At 38.6% G+C, this 22,044-nt stretch overlaps 1 protein-coding gene across 4 annotated transcripts in view; it reads right to left on the reverse strand.

Annotated features, from left to right (window-relative positions):
* Positions 1 to 517: 517 nt before the first annotated feature.
* The window catches only part of PLCB4 (phospholipase C beta 4), a 156,388-nt gene continuing 134,861 nt past the window's right edge, over positions 518 to 22,044 (reverse strand). For 2 of the 4 annotated variants that reach the window (XM_065893070.1, XM_065893069.1), the window contains 7 exons: positions 20,081 to 20,196; positions 18,751 to 18,826; positions 16,570 to 16,745; positions 13,315 to 13,416; positions 8,042 to 8,099; positions 7,516 to 7,602; positions 518 to 2,049 (listed from right to left, as the gene is read on the reverse strand). In XM_065893070.1, the coding sequence (XP_065749142.1) occupies positions 1,981 to 2,049; positions 7,516 to 7,602; positions 8,042 to 8,099; positions 13,315 to 13,416; positions 16,570 to 16,745; positions 18,751 to 18,826; positions 20,081 to 20,196 (684 nt within the window). In that variant the 3' untranslated portion in view covers positions 518 to 1,980. Of the gene's footprint in view, positions 2,050 to 4,467; positions 4,505 to 7,515; positions 7,603 to 8,041; positions 8,100 to 13,314; positions 13,417 to 16,569; positions 16,746 to 18,750; positions 18,827 to 20,080; positions 20,197 to 22,044 lie in introns of all 4 variants that reach the window. The other 2 variants (XM_065893068.1, XM_065893067.1) reach the window with 2 other exon arrangements.

Consider the following 22,044-nt stretch of genomic DNA (forward strand, 5'->3'; position numbering starts at 1 on the left):
GCCAGAGAAGAAATAATCAGAAAAATGGGAAAAGTAAGAGTTTGCTCCTACTTTTTTCTGCTTCTCTCTCAGAAGAAGAGCAAAGAGCAGGGGAGTGATGGATTCAGTCAAGTGCTACAGAATGGTGAGCACTGGGAAGAAGCTATTTGATTTGATGAGGGAGCCATTTGGAATCTCTGAAAACTGGCCATCCAAATGTGGTACCATTTTAATAGCCATCATTTTTCATGGGATGTTAGTGTTGAAAGATACATAGTCTAACTCCACTGTCTTACAGATAAGGAAATTTGGAACCAGAGAATTTCAGAAGCCAGTTCAAAGGATAAATATGAGAAAAAGAAAAAAAAAAAAAACAAGTACTTTACATTGGGAGTCAACTAGAATCAGCCTGTTTTGTGTCAGGAGCAAAATGTGTTGGGTCATGCATAAGCCCCCTTCAATGAAGAGATCTTTTATGAAACAGGAAAAGTACACTGGAAAGCATCTTTGGGAGCAAATACTCTGACGGGTGTTAGATGTGTTTTCATTTTTTATTAGAGAAGTTGGAAGTTTAATTTCAATATTGATGGTAACATAATTTTCTCTGCTTTATTCAGAGGAACACACAGAATCAATCTGTACAAGCATATACAACAATTCAGTTGGTGGTTTGTGCCCTAAAATCAGTAATCTGATTTGCTCTAGATTACAGTTTCCATGCACTCCTCTGGGCTTTGGGGCATGGCTCCATTCCCAGGGGGGACTTCTTCATGCAGTCTCTGCAACACAACTACAGCAGGCTTAAAGACCATGCAGATTAACACTGTAGCAAATTGTTTTGATATTTAACAGACATAAAAAGGTTATTTCCTGATATGAAATTCTGAAAATCTGCATAAATATTTTTGTGTAAAATTAAATTAGTTATGTATTTTTTTGAAACTAGAACTTGAAGTATCAAGAATGCCCACATAATTCATATACACATATATATAGACTTCTTCATTATGCTAAAAGTCTTGAGAGTCAAATTATATTCTGTGCCATACATTTTCTTAACCAGTATTTACTTGCATTAGGTTAACTGTGTACGGATTAGTCGTAATTGGTGCTTGTGTATCATGCAAACATAGTTCTAGTATTCCTGTTTACTAATCTTGTCATGTGGCAATACTTAGATGATTTTGCTCTCTGACAGTGAGAATTAGGAGTATAAATACTTTATACATGGTCACATTTACAAACGTTTGCCAATAACCACAATCTTTATGGTGTAAGAGTGAGCTGTAATAATCTGGAATTGGCAGAAGCAATTCCTAGAAAGCAGTGTCAGATATCAACTTTCTTAAAAGTGCCTGACAGAGTTCTCCTTTTGAGCACTGATGGGTTTTGGCACAGGGACACTGTTCTTTTTTTTTTTTTTTTTTTTCTATTGTTCTAATAATTTCCACAACTGTTACAGGAAGTTAGCTTCTTATGGCATGGTGGAGACTTGGCACTTACTGATGAGGTAACTTAGATATAGAAAAATTCCCCCAGATTATTTGTCTAGCAGATCACCACTTCTGCTGATAAATTTGTAGACAGAGTTTTTTTTCCCCCTAGTGCATGCGCTTACTATCACATGGCTAATACACTATTTTTGCTGTTGCTCAAACATGTCCTAATGCATCACAAAGCAGAGTAGTTAACACCAAGCTCATTTATCTGTGATGGTACTTTATAGCAAACATGTTTAAGTGGTATGATCAATGGGTAAACTCTGCCTTATTGGAATCGTAATTTTGGGGGATTTGTAGCTACTTTTAGTTGGCCAAGGAAATTCAGTATTCAAAACATTTAAGAGAAGTACGTAAGTCTCTGTGGTTTCAGGTGACATCTTGTCTATACATAAAGGAAACGCAAAAGACATCAGCTTTCTTCCACGGAATTTGTGTTCAGAACTTTGGGAGTGCTCTTTTGATGCAGTGGTTCTGTGGTTTCAGTTTGCGTCCTGGAGTTTCACACAACTGTTGCTGGTCTGCGGTCCATCTCGGCTTCCAATTTCACCATCTGCTGCATCTCCTTCGCCTGTAACATCAGAAACGTGACCTTACATGTTGAAATCCTCTCCTGAAGCCATAGAGCAAACCCAACCTCTCTTCTCCCGTAAATTTGATGCTTGTCACTATGTCCTGGCTATTTAAAGTGTGGTCCATGGACCAGCATCATCAGCATCACCTGGGATCTTGTGAGAAATACGGTATCTTGGACTCCACCCCAGACCTACTGACCCAGAATCTGCATTTTAATAAGATCGCCAGGAAATTTTTATGCACGTTAAAGTCTGAGAAGGACTGGTCCACACAGTACCAGGAAAACAACTTGAGAAGAGGCTACACCTGTTACTAATAGATTATGTCGTGTCTAACTGTTTGATTTAGTTTCTACAGATTGACATGCCTTGACTGTGTGAAGATAATTTGATCACTTTTAGAATAAGCATTGCTTATGAACGATTTATTCCCCAAATAGCCTGAAATTTAATTTAAAGTAGTTGCCTAAGAATTTCACTGATGGAGAAGTTCAGGTGGGAGCATATCACATTGATTTGGTTGGAGTATGCTGCAAACAGAACGTTACAGGAATATGTAGGATTCCTGGAATGCTATTGTCCAAAAACTATCCTCATAGGCTCTCACTTCTCTGGAGTCATTCATTTTTTATGGTCCACCCCAGGAAGTAAGCCACGGTGAACTCAATCTCATGAATTAAGGCTGTCAAGAAGACAACCAGCTGATTTGGGGGGTGGAAAGGCGTCATATGGGGACAGGTTCTGATGACAAATCATTGCCTGGCAAAATAGGGAAAATCAATTGGTTCATTTTATCTTTTACTTTCCAGCCGTATGCTTTTTTCCAACCCAATACATGGATCTTTCAGAGGAACAATAAAGCACCCTGTCCTTTTTTAGTGACACATCATTTTGAAATAAAGGGCATTTAAAAATGGAAACATGGATATGGAAAGATATAACTCAAGAGGAGGACTCTCATGAGCTCTGATGTTACTATTCATGTCTAGTTAGGTATTCCAACCAAATGGAAGGTCAGTGGGAGGATTTGGTCAACTCTGCAGATCATACTATGAACATCTAAATGTCCCAAATGAAGTCCTGCTACAAAATTAGTTTAACCCACAGACCATAGAGTGAGTTCCTTCTTATCGTTATTTTTGCTTGTTTGTTTTATGGGTTTTTTTGTTTTTTGCGGTACGCAGGCCTCTCATTGTTGTGGCCTCTCCTGTTGCAGAACACAGGCTCTGGACGCGCAGACTCAGCGGCCATGGCTCACGGGCCCAGCTGCTCTGCAGCATGTGGGATCTTCCTGGACAGGGGCACGAACCCGTGTCCCCTGCATCGGCAGGCGGACTCTCAACCACTGCGCCACCAGGGAAGCCCTTATCGTTATTTTTATATTGTGGCTTTAAATTTCATTTTGGTGAGGATGGATATAATAACATTAAAGATGATAACTTTCTGCTTACATTTGGGATGGACGGTTCCCCCTCCCCAGATTTTTTTTATGCCTGAGATATAATAATGCTCTAATAGAGAAATGAAGAAATGGAGAAAAATATACAAACATGAAACTATGACACAAGCAGTATTCATAAGAGATGACAGTGAAACATTATCGGCACTTGAAATTAAATACTTCTATGTTCACTAAGCAGTAATAAAGGATTCCCTATGCTTCTCCCCCTCTAGCATTTAAAGACAATATTGAACACTGTTTAGAAAGAAGGATCATATTAACACTAAAAAAGGATTCCAAGAGCCAGCTTCTCATATGAGCAGGGTGACCATTCATGCCCACTTGTCAAGGACGGTTTCAATTTATGCCCATGGTCTTGGCTATTATGAACAGCTTCCCCTTTCACTTACAAAACTATCTTGTTTGAACAATAAATCATATGGTCACTTATAAGGGGTGATTAAGGTCTCTGGCAGATTGGATCTAACACAAAGCATGCCAAGAGTCATTGTATAATGACATTGTATAATGTTTCTGCACGCAAACCATAACTCTTTGTCATTAAAAACCACCAATGAACTTTTACCAGGGTGCTTTAAAAATTAATGGCAGTCATATTAATGTTTGTGAAAGATATGACTCTGTGACCCAGTCTTAGCTGTGGTCTGTCCAAACAACAACCATACATCACTGTTTTTGATGCCTGGGTACATCTTCATTAGCATGGCTTGAGTTTCCCAGGTCTGCAACTGGAAAGGCTACTAAAACTCCATCAGAAATAATTCTCTCAAGATGCTGGCCATTTTGGTTTGAATATTACATCAGAAATCCAAGCATTAAATAGTCACACTTTTAAATCAAACCCTTGTGATCTTAACTAGTCATGAGCAGATATGAATCATCAAAGCACCAAGAATACGGATGTAGTTGAGCAGGAAGGCAATGTCTTGCTTATCAGAGTTTTCAGTCCTACCTTGCGTTTGGGACACTGCATGACAGGATTTCAAAAGCTGTTTGTACAAAAATAGTAATGTCAAAATTGAGTCATACATACAAAACAAAGAAAATAAATGAATACTGAAGTGAATTTGAAAAATGAATGCAAAACCATATACAGAAAAGCAAAAAGCTAAGACTAAAACATGTATACAACCGTCAGTGACAAACTTCCCCCAAGTTGATCTCAACAGAAAAAAAAAAGAACAAAACAAACGACCGATGCCTAAGAGCCCAGACTGTGCCTCTCTTGTGGGACAGTGAGTGAGGAACCCTCCCTTGAGCGAGACCCCCTCACCTTTCTTTATTAAATGATAGGATTGATGGCAAAAATCAATTTTTAAAACTTGGGTGTGACAGTAATGGAACATCTCAGGTTTGAAATGGTGCATGTCAAGAAGGATGAGCTCCTGTGTGGCTGGGAGGTCGATGGGAAACAGCAGCAAAAACCCTTTGGAGTTTTAAATGAATAACTGGCTGACCAAGTAGACAAGGCCATTAGGAGGCTTTAAAAGGCCATATGAAGTTAGGATCCAGAGTCAGGACCCAAATATATTAAAACTTGAGTTGTTTCTACCAATGCCCTCAACACTGTCTAGCTAATGAAGTAGATCGATTCCAGGCTTTTCTTTGAGAGTGACTGGGAGAATTTAGGCGATTAGGGTCACAGGAAAGCAGGTAAGAAACCTTAAAGGGAGGTATTATGGGAGAATGTTAAAATTCATTTATTTTTGGCTTAGAAACAGAAAAAAGTCTTGGGGTTTAACAGTAGTTTGGGACATTGTTATACAAGTTTGGGATTGCCTGGAGACAGGAAACTGTTTTCTGCCAATGAAATATTGGTTATAAAGTGAGCTCTCCAAATGGTTCCAGACCTCACCTATTATGAGGGAAGAAACAGAGTCACTATGTCTTTTGCCCTGTGTCTATGACAGTGTTGAAACACACTGAGTAACTGAATTGAGAGGTCTCTGATCTTTAAATTCAAAAAAAAAAAAGGTATACCAGAAATACCTGGGATTGAATTTGCTATAGAATAGGCCATATTTGTAAAGCAAAGCTTAACAAAGAAATTCATGTCCTAATTCTACGTTTGCTGGAAGTGTCACTATATCTTGAATTTCTTTTCATGGAATCTCATTAAATCTTCATCAAATCTGAAGCCTTCTCATGTTTTTTCCTAAGCTTCTGTGACTCAAAGTATCAGGTGTGGGTGGTAGACATTACCTGTGACCCACTGAAAGGCATTATATGAATTTTTGGAACAAAAGGTCACTATTCTCCCAATATGATCCAATCAGTACAGTTATCACTAATCCAGTATTTCAGTGCAAGAACTCTGGTGTGATTTGAGTTACACATGTATTAGGATAAAAGCACAAAGTGATTTTTAAATTATACAATTTAGCTCTCAAACTAAAAAGACTAGGTAACCGTACTCTCTAGCTCTGATATACACCACTATTGTAGTGATGAGTAATTTTTAGCACATTTATATTCTTTAGTCAAACTTGTTGCCAAGCAACACAATGATTTCTAAGTAGTTTCTTAATTTAGCTAACTGAAACATAACTGCATCTTACCTCCATTGTGCCTTCTTCTAAGGCATCCTTATCCCCACCCAGTCCTGATTCACTAAAGTGGATTCTATTGTTTTGGAGATGGTGGTTCTACCCTTACTCATTCGCCAATCCCCCCCTGCCCCCGCCCCCCAGCACTTTCTGAGAAATGCTTTAGGAGCAAAATCATTAGTAACTTGTACCAGAAGGTGATGTATCTATGAGTTGGTCAAATGAGTTGGGCCCATGGGACAATAAACACTTATTGTCCCCCTTAGGGATCTGTGGACTGTTCATGAATAGAAGCATTTAGCTGGAAAGGAAATGGGAAACATAACTCAGAAGTATGCCCATGAGTAAAACTTCTATCAACCAAAAAGTAAAGAATCTGAAACCAGAAGTTGGATTTATTTGTTACCCAATTGCAATACAAAAAAAAAAAAGATTTTATGGTTTTGTTTTACTTTCTCAAAGGTAGTTTTTAGTGTAATTTCCAGTTAGGTGTTCTTCAATGGAAGCCATTTACTCTTAAAAAATATACCTTAAATAGTATTACTTTATATATGAAAGGAAATAGGAAAGAATAATGTAGTACAAGTACGTATTTCAGCAAAACCTCTTTAAAGCTTGTATATTGAAGTGAATTATCTAGAAACTTCCAAACCAGCTACATCTAAAGAGATGTATTTGGACTGAGACAGACTGAAATTTTAACTGCTGCTGAGGGTCATTTTGCCACATAAGCTAGAGGTACTTCCATCAAATTGAAATGAGAGTGCGGATGGCCGATGGGCTATAGCCCATCTATATGTACTGCTCGAGGTAAACACACATTTATCCTGGTGTTGGTATATGCCTGATAGCTACTAAATAGTTGGATTTTGGATAACTCTTTTTATTTGTGTACATTTTTTGTGTTTATTTTTATTTGTGTATATTTAGCGTTTAGCACCAAGAGTATGGTATCCATCCACTTCCAGTGGTTTGTAGAGTTATGGTGGTTCATGCCTCTAAGTTTCACTTGTAAGGCCTACTAAGGTTCTATAACTTCACTTTTAGATTGAGGTTGAAAATAGGTGGTCTCTCTCATTTGCTTTTAAATACAACCTCACTTGTCTCTAGGGTACAAGTGATAAAACTCTAAGTGAAAATGAAGAAACAATTTGTAACCTGTTTTCTCCTCCTCTCAGTAATGTCCTTCTTAGAATCCCCATAATCTAATCAAACCATGACTTTTGATTCTTTTCTCCCCACAGCCACATTCCTCTCCCACTTCAAAAAAGAATACTTTCTGTTCTTGGTGGATGAAATGGGGTAAGTACAGTAGGCACCAAATTTTTCTAGCCATCTTTCCGTGCTACTACTCAGTCCACGGGCTTTAGCAGAAGGGTGACTCTGATCTAAGGCATTTGCCTCCCGAAGCTGGCTGGCTGCCTACAACTTTTTATGCTTTTTAGATGAAATACCTGTTCGTTCTGTTTCTCTAGGAATTCGAGGTGCTCAAGCTGGACTTTTTTCAACTGGTCCATTTCTTTGGACTGCTTCATTGCGAGCTGTAAAAAACAAAACAAAACAAAACTTCTGGTCAACTTTGGGTTGTAATCTTAAAACTTATGGATGAAGGTTGGTAGTTTGCAATTTAAGTGACGGATATAAAAAAAAAATAAAAAAGAAGAAAGAAAAGTAGCCTGAAAACTGGGAGAGTTTAAACCCATAATTTTTACTGGCAAGATAGTTCCTGCCAAAATCTTAGAAAACAAGAGTACTTGTTCACGATTAAAATCTGGCTTCATTTTCTGTATAAAATGGAGCAAATAATTACCTTAAAGATTTCAGTGAGAGATTAATTTAGCTTTCAGGGAGCGGAGAAGAGAAGCTAGAATGTTTGACGTACAGAAAAAGCAAATTAGCTAGTAGTCTGATTTCTAAGCATGAGTTACTGTTTATAGTTTTTTTAAAGGAAAAGTGTCAAGAAAATTATAAAATACTTACTCGCTTTCTTTCTTCCAGAAACTTTTTAGTGTTGCTGCTGTTTAATTCCCTGACCCGCCTAAAAGCAACAGGTACAAACAACAGTTGGTATGACGTCGGTTGGACATGATATTAAATATGAAAGATTCATATTCCATTTAATTATTTGGATGGGATTATCACTTCCTTTTCCTAATTTTTATTGAGGAATTTTGAAATGTACAATGTACAGAGAAAAAGACAAAAAAAAATCTGTGTACCCATCACTCAGATTAGTCAACATTAATTATGTTTTACCATGCTTGTCTCATATTTTTAAAGGAAATAAAGCATTGCAGATATAAATAAACCCCCCTTTGTATTCTTCCTCACTCCACTTCCCTCCTTTATCTCTCTCCAGAGGTAACCACTATTCTGAATTTGGTGTGGACCTTCCTATCCATGTTTTAATATTTTTATTACATATGGATGTATCCATATGTAATACACACAAATGTTTCTCAAACTTTCACATGCACACAAATCACATGGAGATACTATCAAAAACACAGATTTCTGAACCCACCCCCAGAGGGTGTGATTCAGTGGGTCTGGGGTGGACCTGAGATTCTGCATTTCTAATAAGCTCCCAGGTGATGCTGATGCTTCTGGACTATACATATACTGTTTTGTATGGTTTCCAAATTAACCTGAATGCTAACATATTCTGGGTTTCCTTCTGTAACTTAAAACTTAGCCTTATGATTAAGAGATATAGCTATGTTTCAAACGATTCCATTATTTTCATCTGCTGCATGGATTTTTCCATTTATGAGTAGATTACAGTATTTTCATTTTGCCATTAATAGAAAGTAGGTTATTTCCCAACAATGCACAATGGTTTGGCACATAGGGTCCTGAAATGCTTGGCACAATGTCTATTGGCTAAATAAATAAAATGTAGGACATATCTTCTTGTGAGTATGAGCAAAGGTCTCTCCAGGGTGTAAACCTAGACTTGTAGGTTGGTAGGGAGTAAACAACTTCATCTTTACTCCAAAGTACCTGTCCCAGTTTGCACTCCCACCCATGGTGTCTGGGTGTTACCCTTTCTCCATATCTTTGCCTACTCTTGTTACTATCAGACATTTCCTTTTCTGTCAATTGCTGTTTTTTTGAAATGGCATCATGCTGTTGTTTTAACTCACATTTCCCCTGATTATTGGTGAGGTGGAGTTTTTTTCATGACTAAATAGACGTATAATTGACTGAATTTCTATAATAGTTATAGGTCTATTCAGGTCTTCTCTTTCTTTTACAGTCAGTTTTGGATATTTTAGTTTTTCTAAGCAATTGTCCATTCCATCTAGGTTTTCAAATTCATTAGTAGCATTGTTTATAGTAGTCTTGGTTTTCAAAAGTATTTACTGCATTTGTAGTTATTTCCCTTTTCATCCCCAATACTACTAATTTGTGGTATCTCTTTCTTCTTTATCAGTCTTGCTGGAGGTTCACTGATTTTTTTTTTTTTTCAAATAACAAGCTTTCGCTTTTGCTTTTTTCACTTTTTTACTTCCGTTGCTTTTTGTTTTCTATTTTAATATTTTTTGCTTCTTAAATTTTGATTTCTTCCCATCTGACATCTTTGGGTTCAGTTTATTTTTCTAATTTTATGTCCTCTTTGAGCATTTTCTTATTAATTTTCATTTCTTTAAAAAATATATGCATCTAGGCTATAATTTTCACTGTAAATATCACTTTAAGATCTAGTGGCAGGAAAGGAATAAAGACACAGACATAGAGAATGGACATGGGGAGGGGGAAGGGTAAGCTGGGACAAAGTGAGAGAGTAGCACTGACGTATATACACTACCAACTGTAAAATAGATAGCTAGTGGGAAGCAGCCACATAGCACAGGGATATCAGCTCGGTGCTTTGTGACCACCTAGAGGGGTGGGATAGGGAGGGTGCGAGGGAGACGCAAGAGGGAGGGGATATACGTATACGTATAGCTAATTCACTTTGTTATACAGCAGCAACTAACACAACAATGTAAAGCAATTATACTCCAATAAAGATGTTAAAAAAAGATCTACTCTCTTAGCAACTTTCAAGTAATATACAGTGTGAGCTACAGTCACCATGCTGAAATTAGATGCCTAAAACTTATTAAACTTATATTTGCAAGTTTGTATCTTTTAATCAATGTCTCCTCATTGACTCCCCTACCGTCACCCCCTGGTAATCACCATGCCACCCTGTTTCTATGAATTTGGCTTTTTTATAGACTCCACAAATATATAGTATTTTTCTCTGTCCGATTTAGTTCACTTAGGATAATGTTCTCAAAGTTCATCCATGTTGTCCCAAATGGCAGGATTTCCTTCTTTTTATGGCTAAATAATATTTCATTGAATAGACATCTCAAATTTTCTTTAACCATTCATCTGTTCATAGACACTTAGATTGTTTCCATGTCTTGGCTATTGCGAATAATATTGTGATGAACATGGGGATGTAGGCATCTCTTCTAGATAGTGTTTTCATTTCCTTCAGATATATACCCAGAAATGGAATTGCTGGATCATATGGTAGTTCTATTTTTAATTTTTTGAGGAAACTCCTCCATACTGTTCTCCATAGTGGCTGCACCACCAATTTACAATCCCACCAAGAGTGCACAAGGGTTCCCTTTTCTCCACATCCTTGCCAACACTTATTATCTCTTGTCTTTTTGATAACTGCCATTCTAACAGATGTGAGGTGATACCTTATTGTGGTTTTGATTTGCATCCCCTGATGATTCATAGTGTTGAGCATCTTTTCATATACTGTTGGCTATTTGCATGTCTTCTTTAGAAATATGTCTATTCAGGTCCCCTGCCCACTTTTAAAATCAGATTATTTGTTTTTTGCTATTGATTTGTTGATTTGCTTATATATTTTGGATATTAATGCCTTACCTGATATATGTTTGCAAATATTTTCACGCATTTGGTAGGTTGCCTCTTTATTTTGCTGATTATTTCTCTTCCTGTGTGCTTCAGCTAACTCTGACACATTGATCAACAGTGTTTATGTTGTCATTCAGTTATAAATATCATGTCATTTATGTTGAAATGTCTTCTTTAACCCAAGAATAGAAGTATTTTTCAGCTTCTGCATGTCTTTCTTAGCTCTCTGATTATAAATTTTTAATTTTATTTCTCAGTAGTTTGATAAGGTGGATACACACAGTATGTGTTTAAAAAGGTAACCATTTGGCATAGAGAAATTATTTTTTAAGAGACCAGCCATTTGTAGATGTTTGAGAGTCACCTAACCACTGGATACTGAGTTATAAAAAATAAGTATAATAAAGCAAAATAAGGAAATTAAATTTAAAAACTTTCCTGGTTATCAGTAACTCATAATTTAAGAAAACTTGATCTCAACTGGGTTAAAGTCCATTTTGCAACATAATTGAAAAAGTATGATAAAGAGCTATTTGATAATTAGCACATTTATCATGTCGAATTCTATATTTCAGTTTGGACAGTCTAAAACAGTTTAACAAGGTTTTATCATGGCATGAATATTTTGTGTTTTTCAGCTAAAGTGGACAATGTCATTTCCATGTATACAAGGCCATTAAGCAAAGTTTCTTGTCTGAGAATAACGTCCAGAGGGTGGCACTTTGTTAAAATAAACAAGAACCAGATAACTACCCCAAAATGATGGTGTAAGTGAGCATTGATTAAATTGAGTAATAATCTCCCTAGAGAGACACAAATGACACTCCATGTTTACTGGGAAATTTCTTGGCCAAAGTGTTGAAAAGGCAATTCATTTCCAGGTCAAATTACTGTGGAATTCCAAATCCTATTGCTGGCCAGTTAATTCCAAACCATATTTAATCCAACAAAACTTCAGCATAAAAATGCACTGGATGGTATTATGCTTTATATTTTGTCCTATTTCAAGTTTAACTTTAATTATGGTTAATAAATGAGATGCGTTTTAAAAATCAACGATATTGAAGTAGTTGGACAGCAGTTACTGCTGTGTTCAAGACAAGGAGGAAACATCAGGTATCAACTAAGCGTCCACAAAAGACCGTGTAGACAGTGGAATTGAAACGGGGTACTTTGCTTGGAGCTGCAAAGTTTCCTAACAGCTCAGCCTATGGTCCACAGCTTAATGACGTAAAGCCCTAAACTTCATGCTCACGTTTTAACCCCCAAAGGTAATCTTCACTTTGCTCTGAATTTTGTTGAGCATAAAACACAGGCTTTGTGTGGGTGGTGAACTCAGCCGGCAGCCACATTCTATCCAAGTCTATTTCTCCAAGAGACACAATCCTGCTGTGCTTGACCACTGCTGTGTGAACCTAGCTCTCAGTTCTGGAGCAACTAGCATCTGTGTTCTTAGAGGCTTTCGGGGCAGCCATGAGCATCACAGGTGAAGATGCTTTTTGGGATCACTGGGAACCAAGTGCTGCTAACTCCCTCTCTTGGGTACTATGACTACTGATGTCCTCTCAGATCCCCTTTACCAGCTTTGGCTAAAAGGGATCTTCTCTGGAGGTCACACAAACCTTCCCCCAACTCTATGTGGCCAATGACTGATTAACATAGAAGTACAAAAGTCAGACACCTGTGGTTCAAAGGGACAGATCATGGTAGAGTTTACAATCCAGAGCTTGAGATCAGGCTGAAAAGGAACTCTAGCCAAGACCATATCCTTACTTAGCCCCTGCCCTGGCCCCCTCCTGCTTCCTCCTCTCCCCTTAGCTGAAGATCCTTTCCTCAGTAAATCATATGCACAAAAATTCCTGTCTTTGTTTCTAGAAACCCATTCGAAGACAAGGATGAACCAGAAAACCTGTGTGTGTGTGTGGGGTGGTGGTGGTTTGAGATGACACCTGGTGTCAAGGACAGCACGAGTCCAGTCAAGGGAAGAAGACCATCCTACATGCTGTTATATAGACTGTAAGTCCATTCAGAATGGGCTTAACACCTGAGCAGATGAGATGCTTACAGGATGACCCAATGGGATGTGGGAAGGATATCTTGCCATATTTTATATAATTTTGTTTGTAAATTAGCACACATATATTGAATGTAAATCTGTTTTACTAGTGGTAGTAAACAATCAGAAGATGTTTTACAGCAATAATAATACATCTTCTAGCAGTTATAATAGCAGGATTCTAAACCAGAACTCACAGGTTTGTTTATATCTCAAATGTGAGTGTGTGTATACACACAGAAATATTGTCGAGCCTGTGTCTTCAAGTCAGTGTTATATTCCGGCAGTGAGCATTCAGACTCACCTTTCCCGTTCTGCTTTATTCTTGATAGATTTGTCTTGGCTGATGGCTTTGCTATTTTCCATAGAAATCTTAGCCTGGTGTGCTCGCATTTCCTTGCTTTCCCTATGTATTAAAAATAAACAAACAGGTGGTGATCATTTTGTAATGTATAGAAATATTGAATCACTATGTTGTGTACTAACATAGGAACTAACATAGTGTTGTAGATCAATTATACTTCATAAAACAAAAAACAAACCTAACCAAACTCCTGGAAAAAGAGATGAGATTTCTGGTTACCAGAGGCAGGGGTGGGAGGAGGGGGAATTGGAGGAAGGTGGTTAAAAGGTACCAACTTCCAGTTATAAGATTAATAAGTCCTAGGGATGTAACGTACAACATGATAAATATAATGAACACTGCTGTACGTTATATATGAAAGTTGTTCAGAGAGTAAACTCTAAGAGTTCCCATCACAAGGAAAACATATTTTTTCTTTTTCTTTTCTTTTATATCTATATGAGATGATGAATGTTCACTAACTTTCTGTGGTAATCGTTTCATGATGTATGTAAAGCCAAAGCACTATGCTGTACACCTGAAACCATACAGTGCTGTATGTCAATTACATCTCGATAAAACTGGAAAGAAGAAAAATTAGGGGAGTGGAGAGCTAGTGTTTAGTGGGTATAGAGCTTCAGCTGGGGAAGATGAAAAAGTTCTGGAGATGGATGGTGGTGATGGTTGCACAACAGTGCGAATAGACTTCATGCCATACATTTTAAAAATGGTTAAATGGTAAATTTCATGTTATGGATATTTAACTCTAATAAAAAAAAATGAAAACAGAAACAGAAAACACATTCCACATGTAACAATGGGACTAGGTTGACTTTTTATTTCACTATTGGGCTCATCAAGTTGTTTTGTACTCTGTGGAAAGGAGGGCAGGAGCCCCGATCCACGAGGATGCTTCTCCTGGGGGCAGTGGGTCACTGTGAAGTAACAGTGGTGGGCTGGGAAGAAGCGACATTATGTGTGTCTAAGCTAACCCTAACCACACAATGATCGTATTCAGCTGCCCAGAGTAGGACACTGTCATTAACATGCCATAAGAATTCTGAATAATAAAAGCTAAAAATCTTAAGTTATATACAAATATCTCAGGCAATCATGTTTACCAACCTATATACAATTTTAAAAAAAAGTAAATAGTGAATACAGCATGAGAGTAATCAAAGAATGCACAGGGACAACCACTTATGGTCAGTAGAATACAAGGATATTCCAGCTTTGCCCCATGTTTTTGGGATCAGATGGCTTGGAAGAGAAAGGATGTTCTAACACTCACAAGTGACCATCCTGTTTTCTGACAGCCCAAGGGAAGGAAGGGGATGAAATGGTTTCAAATAAGCATAGGAAATAGGGAGGGGGGAAAGGATGTTTACAGGTGACTGATCACTGTGTGTGTGAATGCGTGTGTGTACCACAAAAACTCATATCTTTATATTATTGATGAGTTCATTAAAAGCATACAATTTAGAATACTAAAATGAATATTAACAAAGAATCTTCCCTGGAACCTGTGGCAATCTCCTTGAAGCACTGCCTGGAAATGAGGGACCAAGGAGTGAGGTTGTTTAAGTAGTGTTTGTACTTCAGGGAAAGGGGTGGACAAAGCTGAAACAGAGAGTGCTTCAGTCAGAGACCTTAGGGCCACAGAGGCTGGAATATGTATAGAAACTACTGGGCCCAAGAAAATGGCTCTCAAAATTTTTCATAACTTGTTATTAAATTGACCATCTCTTCTTTCATTCAACAAGCACCTATCTATAACCAAATAATGCTGCTGAATGTTAAGAAGCCAAGATTTTTTAACCGAGAGCGACAGCTGTGATGGTGACAAAGAAACACAACTACAGGATGCTTGAGAAAAAGCTTTGATGCTACTGTTTTTTTGAAAAATACCCCTGTCATCGATCTGTTTTTTAAGGTAAGTTAGTATTAAGGTTATGGTTCCTTCAAATGACTTCCTGTGTCATGCAAGAATTCATTTACTTTTTTTTTAGACAATGCCTGCTGTTGTGGGCTAATTTTTTCCCTTTATTCAACTTCAAAAGAAAAAAAATTAGAATAGAGTACCTTACTCTTTGAAGTATCTTTGAATAAGGGTGGACACCTAAAATCTGGTATTGTAGCAATGGTCAAAGGGAGGATAATGAACAGACCTTTCTGTGTACTAAATCAAGAGCATTTCTAAGGGAAAAAAAGACAACTTTTAATCCTATACAAATAAATAGAATACTTGAAAATGGATAGGGTCTGGAAACTTAGCCCACAGGAAACTCAGCAGAGTATACCTCATTTAGTTGATTCATGTGAGAATCAGAAACTATGGCAAAAATACTTCATGTTCTTATGGCTGTATATCACTCCAAAATAAAGTTGGAAATCTCAGAATGTGCCTAGATAATTCATGCAGTTAGATTTTAAAAGTTTCTTTTTGATTTGTTTGTAAAATGCTTCTGTTTTCTACTTTTTTGTGTGTATCAACAGACCATACTGTGGCATACACTTGGCACTAAGGACGGCGCAGGCGAGCTGCAACAAAGCTGTGACAAAAAGACATAACTGACCTAAACACTCTTCCGCCCTGGGAAAAAGTCCAGCTCATCATCTGCAGTATGCAATTTGCTGAAATGGGGTGAGACCAAAATAAACAGATACTTTTTGCTGTTTCTTGATCAGGCCTGCTTTTCTAGAATTCATAGAAGTCCAGACAGTGGAAACAAGGGTCTTTCCTCAGGTACCTCTGAGTGATCAGAACCAATCCCTCTAGGAGCTCAACTGCTTGGTCTTTATCTCCTTCTATGTCTTCTCTTCTAAGAGGCTCCAGATCATTTTTCAAAGGCCGCCTCCAGCCCTATCATTCTATGAAGCATCTGGGACCACTTGGAGGCAGTAGAGCCTGTGACACGTTTTAGTATGTATCCTACGCTACTTGTAACGTGACTTAATTTGTCATGGGAGTGTGAGATCTTGCCAACGCTTGGAAGCCCTTTGATGGCAGAGGCCATTTCTCATAGTTCCTCTTGCTCACGTCAACTGTACAATAGGATATATGTAAAAGCTCAATGTTGTATGTCAAGTTGATTTTCCTTACTACCTTGACAGGTGCATACACACACACACACACACACACACACACACACACACACACCACAAAACTAGTCTTTCGTAAAAATTGGGAGTGTCTTCTGGAGCTAACTCTCCCACCTGTCATGGGACAGTTTCAACTGCAGGGTCTGCTGCTCGTGGGCGTTGATCAGGAGCTTTTTGAGTAGCTCGCACTGCTGGCTGAGGTGCAGATCCCGGATCTCCTGCTCCTCTGCACTGTGAGTGTTGATCATGTCTGACCACTCTTTTGTGTGCTGCGCCACGATCTCCTTGACCTGCGTGGGGAAAAGCGGGTGGTGCCACTTGGAATTCTCACAGGTCAGGTAGGAACTGAAAGCACAATATTAGCCATGCATTTCAGATCCCTCCCACCAATTTACTTGGTCAATCAGTAGACACCCATATAACCTGCAAAAATATGTACTAATCAGTGGGAATCAGGAAGTCATTGCTTATTAAAATAGAGCAATCACTTTGGCTCTAAATACTTAATCATGACTCGTTATTTCAACTGCCTAACTCGCCCACACTCTGGTTTGTCTGGGCTTTGGGCTCCTTTACCAATTCTACCAGAATTTTTTCATCACCTTATATTTTTCCAGCTTCACTTCCACAAGGCCACAGATCTGAATAGAGAGATGTGTTCTCTTATTCCTGCATCATGACTTATTGTGTCATTTGAACAGATGCTGGGGTAGAAAGTCTTCTCCTGCAAAGAGTATCCATGCTCTTCACACTGTGGTTTTACAGCTCATCAATAGCTAGATTCTCTTTCTCCACCTCCTTGAATCTGCCTGACCTGTGACTTGCTTTAGCCACAAGACAGTAGCAAATGTAATACAAGCAGAAGCTTGGAAAGTACTTATCCTTTATCTATGCCTGGAACCCTGAGGCTAACCTGTGGTAAAGCCTATGCTAGCCTGCTGAAGGATGAGAGGTCATGTAGGAAAAAACAACCAGCAGTCAGCTACCCACCAGAGAGATGAGTGAGGCTATCAATCCCAGCTGACTGTTGACACACACATGAGCCCAGCCAAAATCAGCAGAACTGTCCAGCGGAGTATAGCCCAAATTCTAACCCACTGAATTGTGAGCTAATACATGGTAGCTGTCTTACGCCACAAAATTTCGCATGGTGTTTCATGCAGCAAAAGAAAATTGATACGGTGGCCAACATTTCTGCTTTCCTATTTATGCAAAGCATTTAAAAATCATGGCATGTTGCATAGTTGTTAATTCTCACATATTCTAGTTAAGAAGAGAGAAAGAGAGAGTGGGGAACAACTCTTTTTTTTTTTTTTTTTTAAACTGGGTTTGATTATTGCTTTATTTTTGCGCAACGCGGGCCTCTCACTGCTGTGGCCTCTCCTGTTGCGGAGCACAGACTCCGGACGCGCAGGCTCAGCGGCCATGGCTCACGGGCCCAACTGCTCCGCGGCATGTGGGATCTTCCCGGACTGGGGCACGAACCCATGTGCCCTGCATCGGCAGGCGGACTCTCAACCACTGCGCCACCAGGGAAGCCCGGGAACAACTCTTAAAGATACACAGCTTACTGCCTCTACAGACTGCATGGCAGAGTGGACACAAAATACATAGCACCAAAGAGAACTTCAGCTTGGATGCCTGGTTGGCCCAGGTGTGTGGCAGGGTCGCTGGCTGGATGACAGAGCTGCATGTAGACATACAGAGGCTGGCTGGTTTGACCAAAAGCTATAGTTGGAAACTTTCTTTCAGAGTTTCTTTTTTTTAATAATTTTTATAATTATAATTATTTATGTTCTTGATGGCACCTTGGTGCTCAGCTCTCCAAAATGTCCATAATCTTAATTAATGTCCCCTAAACTATTTTCTTGCGTCTTTGGGGGAATCCAAGTAATTAGGCTCATCTCCTAGAATCTCAGCTCTGGATTTTTTCCCATCCCAAACTTCCACAGCAAAGTTAGGAGGGAATAAGTATCAAAGAGCTACTGAACCCTCAAGGTGGGTGGTTTTCTGTCCTATGATCAATGTTACTTCTATAGGGAATCATATTCTGTATTTTATACACTATTTCCTTTTAGTTGTTTCCCTTGATGCCTCTGAGGCAGACAACATAGATATTGTGAGCATATGTTTACAAATTAAGGAAAAGGTGTTCCATGAAATGGCTCTTCTCCAAGCCAGTGAGCCCAGACCAGCCCCAGGCTACTGTTATTTCTGATTTAAACTGGGTGCAGCTTCTAAAAAATTACGCAGTATCTTCCGCAGTTGCTGCTGTAAAAATAGGTATTTTCTTACCTTAGATTTGTGATCTGATGTCAGCGTCTGAATTTTAATTTCTGTTTCTTTCTTCATTTCGAGACAATTACTTCCCCTGAAAATGGAAAACCACAAATGCATGCCAGGCATTAGATATCTTTCCTCTCCCAGGAACCTTTGCTCCAAAGCCTTCCAATGAAGACAATTTGTTCATCAAACATGAGACGCCATGGCTCACTGGGCAGCCTCGGTTCTTCCAGTAATAGATGCACACCTTACAAAATATCTGTATCATGATTACTCAATTCAACCACTACACAAAGAGATATTTCAGACCTAACAATTATTTCATTGTTAAGGGTTTGTTGTCAGAGTTTCCATTTTGGTTCCTGCTTTTCTTCAAGCTATTTTTTGTTTATTCAATAATACACTATTTAGGATGAGAACTGAAAAATAGGACCTCAGCCTTGAAGCGAGTTTTCAATGCTTCCACTTTGGTTGTAAAGCCAGATTTTTGTCTGTGACACATGCCAGCAAGGGAGAAAAATAGCATTTCTTGGCAGTGCAGGGTAATTTTTGCTTCTTACTCTATTGTGAGTAGGAAATATATACTAGGCAATTGCCCAGCAACTATTACTGCTTATTTCAGTGATATCCATATCATTGCTGAAACCAGAATAGGCCCTGAGCTTCTGCCTTCAGCATATATGCTCTGATTTATTATGGCCTAAGTCAGAGTGCTTCATCATATTATTAATAGAGAGTGTCTCTGAGAGGCACATTCTAAACATCCAACTTATCACTTCTCCATGGCTGGCACTGAGTGTGTTTCCCTCCTGCTCTGTTATTCAGTGAGCTTGCAGCAACACAGAAACATTCCCCCAGCTTAATTCTATCAATAGATAAAATCTTTCAAGGTAAATGCAGTGATAGGTTTTATTCAACAGTTTCATCTGTTGGCATAAGCTAAGGATTCTTGTAATATTAAACATCAAAATTGCATTTTTTTTCCTTGAGTGTATCAACCTTATTATTTATTACCTAGCAATGCAAAATGATTTCTGGAATTTTTCCAACTGTAATTTGTCCTTCCTTCTCCCCCTCGACCCCCATTCACCTTAAAGGTACCATGAAAGACACAGTTATTACTTCATTAACCAACAGCTGCAGAACTTGAATAAAGCTCCTCTTTTCCACTTCAGTCACTCCCTTCAGCTGAGTGAGTCGCTTATTTTCCAGGAATCATTGTTAATGATGAAAACACAGTTAAGACTAAGTTCTTCCTTGGCCTAAACAGGCAGTTGAACTGTGGGAAAAGACAAAACATAAAAAGGCAAACAGCCTCCAGAAGGACATAAACAGCATTTACCCCTTCTTCTTCATTGCCTTCTCTAGGATTTTCTCATGAGTTGACTTCTCCTTGTCATACTGCGCCACAATTTTGTCAACTTGTGTGCAATGTAGCTTCTGCATGGTACTGTGCTCCTGAACGAGAAGAATTTGTAGTGACGAGTTAGACCTGTAGTGTAGCTGATAAACTTTCTCCCATGTTGGGCTGGCATAATTTTCAACAGCTCTTTCAGAGTCTTGGTTTGAAAATCAAGGAGTAACTGAGTCTGTGAGCTGGAAAGACTTCCAATCTCCCACCCGACCCAAGAGTTTCTTGTATTCCCATAAGGTCTCTCCAACAAGTGGGTTTCCAGTCTCAGTCCACTGAACATGCCCACCTCAAAAGGCAGCCCTGCCCACTGCTGGGCAACACCAATCATCCCAAAGTTCTTTCTTCTGCACATAGATGTCTCCATAGAACTGCCACCCATCCATCTTTGTTCTGCTGAGTCATCTAATGAGTCCACTGCCCCTTCTACAACCTAGTCCCAAAAACCCAAGTTCAGCTACCATATTTATTCTCTTTTACATGCTGAATATAACTATTCATTATGAGGCATGGCTTCTAAACACCGGACACTTTTTGGAAGGTCTTGAATACCATCATTACACAGTGAGAACCTCCACTGTGGTTGTCAATATCAGCTCATTTTGAATCCCCATCAATTGATATTTTTGCCAGCTTCCTAATCTAGATGCACTCACAAGGATGACAGAATGTTGAGGAACCCTGGCCTTCAGCTTTACAGATAGTTAAAATATTTCTCCATCTGCTTCCTTCAATCACTGAAAATGGGGCTGCAATGCTTTGAAAATAAGTATTTCTTTATAAACATTATTTCTTCCTGATAATTTGGTCACAGCCAGGGACTTAACTGAAATCAGATTTCTTTAGCTGATCAGCCCCTAATCATAGAGGAAAACAGTTCAATCAGTAATATACACTCTAAGATGATGCTTGATGTTATATCCTAGACTTACTCTTGAGAAACTTAGAGAAATGAGATGATACTAAAGTCTGGAATGGATAGACTTTGCTCAGGTTATATAACTACCCTCATGGTCATGTTTCCTTTTGCTTATTTTTTTAAGTGAGTAACAAAAGTGAGTGACTTAATTATTTTAAATTTAATTTTCTTCCTAAGGTAGGCTCACCTTTAACCTAATTCATGGATATCTTAAAAGATTTCATAAAATATAAATGGGGGAGGGATTTTGAACTTTCCCAAGATTTTCTTAATTTCCCAATACTGTTAGCAGGTTAACACAGGACTTGCTTTACAGTTCATTTATATATAAATTCTTCAGAAATGCATTGGTGCACATGGTCTCAGCATTCCTGTCCAGTGAATAAATGCCTCTGGGAGAAGGCATGGAGGAAGGTGGTGCTAGGCAGGAAGGTTCTAGGAATAGGACCTGATAACAGGGACAATGAGTGCTCTGAGGTGATGTTACCTTCCTTTGGATTTGGGGTTAGGGAATTATAGGTAACAATGTCCTGCTTAATTTGTGGTAACCTGGAACACCTCATAAATCCAGTCCTGTTACCAATATCTGTGCCCTTTTGTGTTATAATCTAGGGGTTCTGCATTGGGTTAAAGACATGGACAGTCTCAGGTCTTAGGACAAGCTACTTACCCTCTCAGTCTGTTCATCTTTATAATTGGGAGAGTGATACCTTCTTCAATCTTTATAATTGGGAGATTGTTCCCTACTTCATAGGGTTGTTAGGATTAAATATAAGAGAAATCATATTTCAAATGCCTGTTATACCTTATTCAAAATACAATTACATACAAACCTACTTATATTATTCAGTACTCATGAAAACATGCAGAGAGTGACCTGGGAGAAGGGAGAACAGCCCGAGAAGTTAAATCAATAAGCTTTTCCTCCAAGCTTAACCTACTGCCGCAGGAATAGATTGACACGTCGATGTATCCT

The sequence above is a fragment of the Phocoena phocoena genome, chromosome 15 (assembly GCF_963924675.1).
Source record: "Phocoena phocoena chromosome 15, mPhoPho1.1, whole genome shotgun sequence".
In the NCBI taxonomy this organism is placed as follows: Eukaryota; Metazoa; Chordata; class Mammalia; order Artiodactyla; family Phocoenidae; genus Phocoena; species Phocoena phocoena.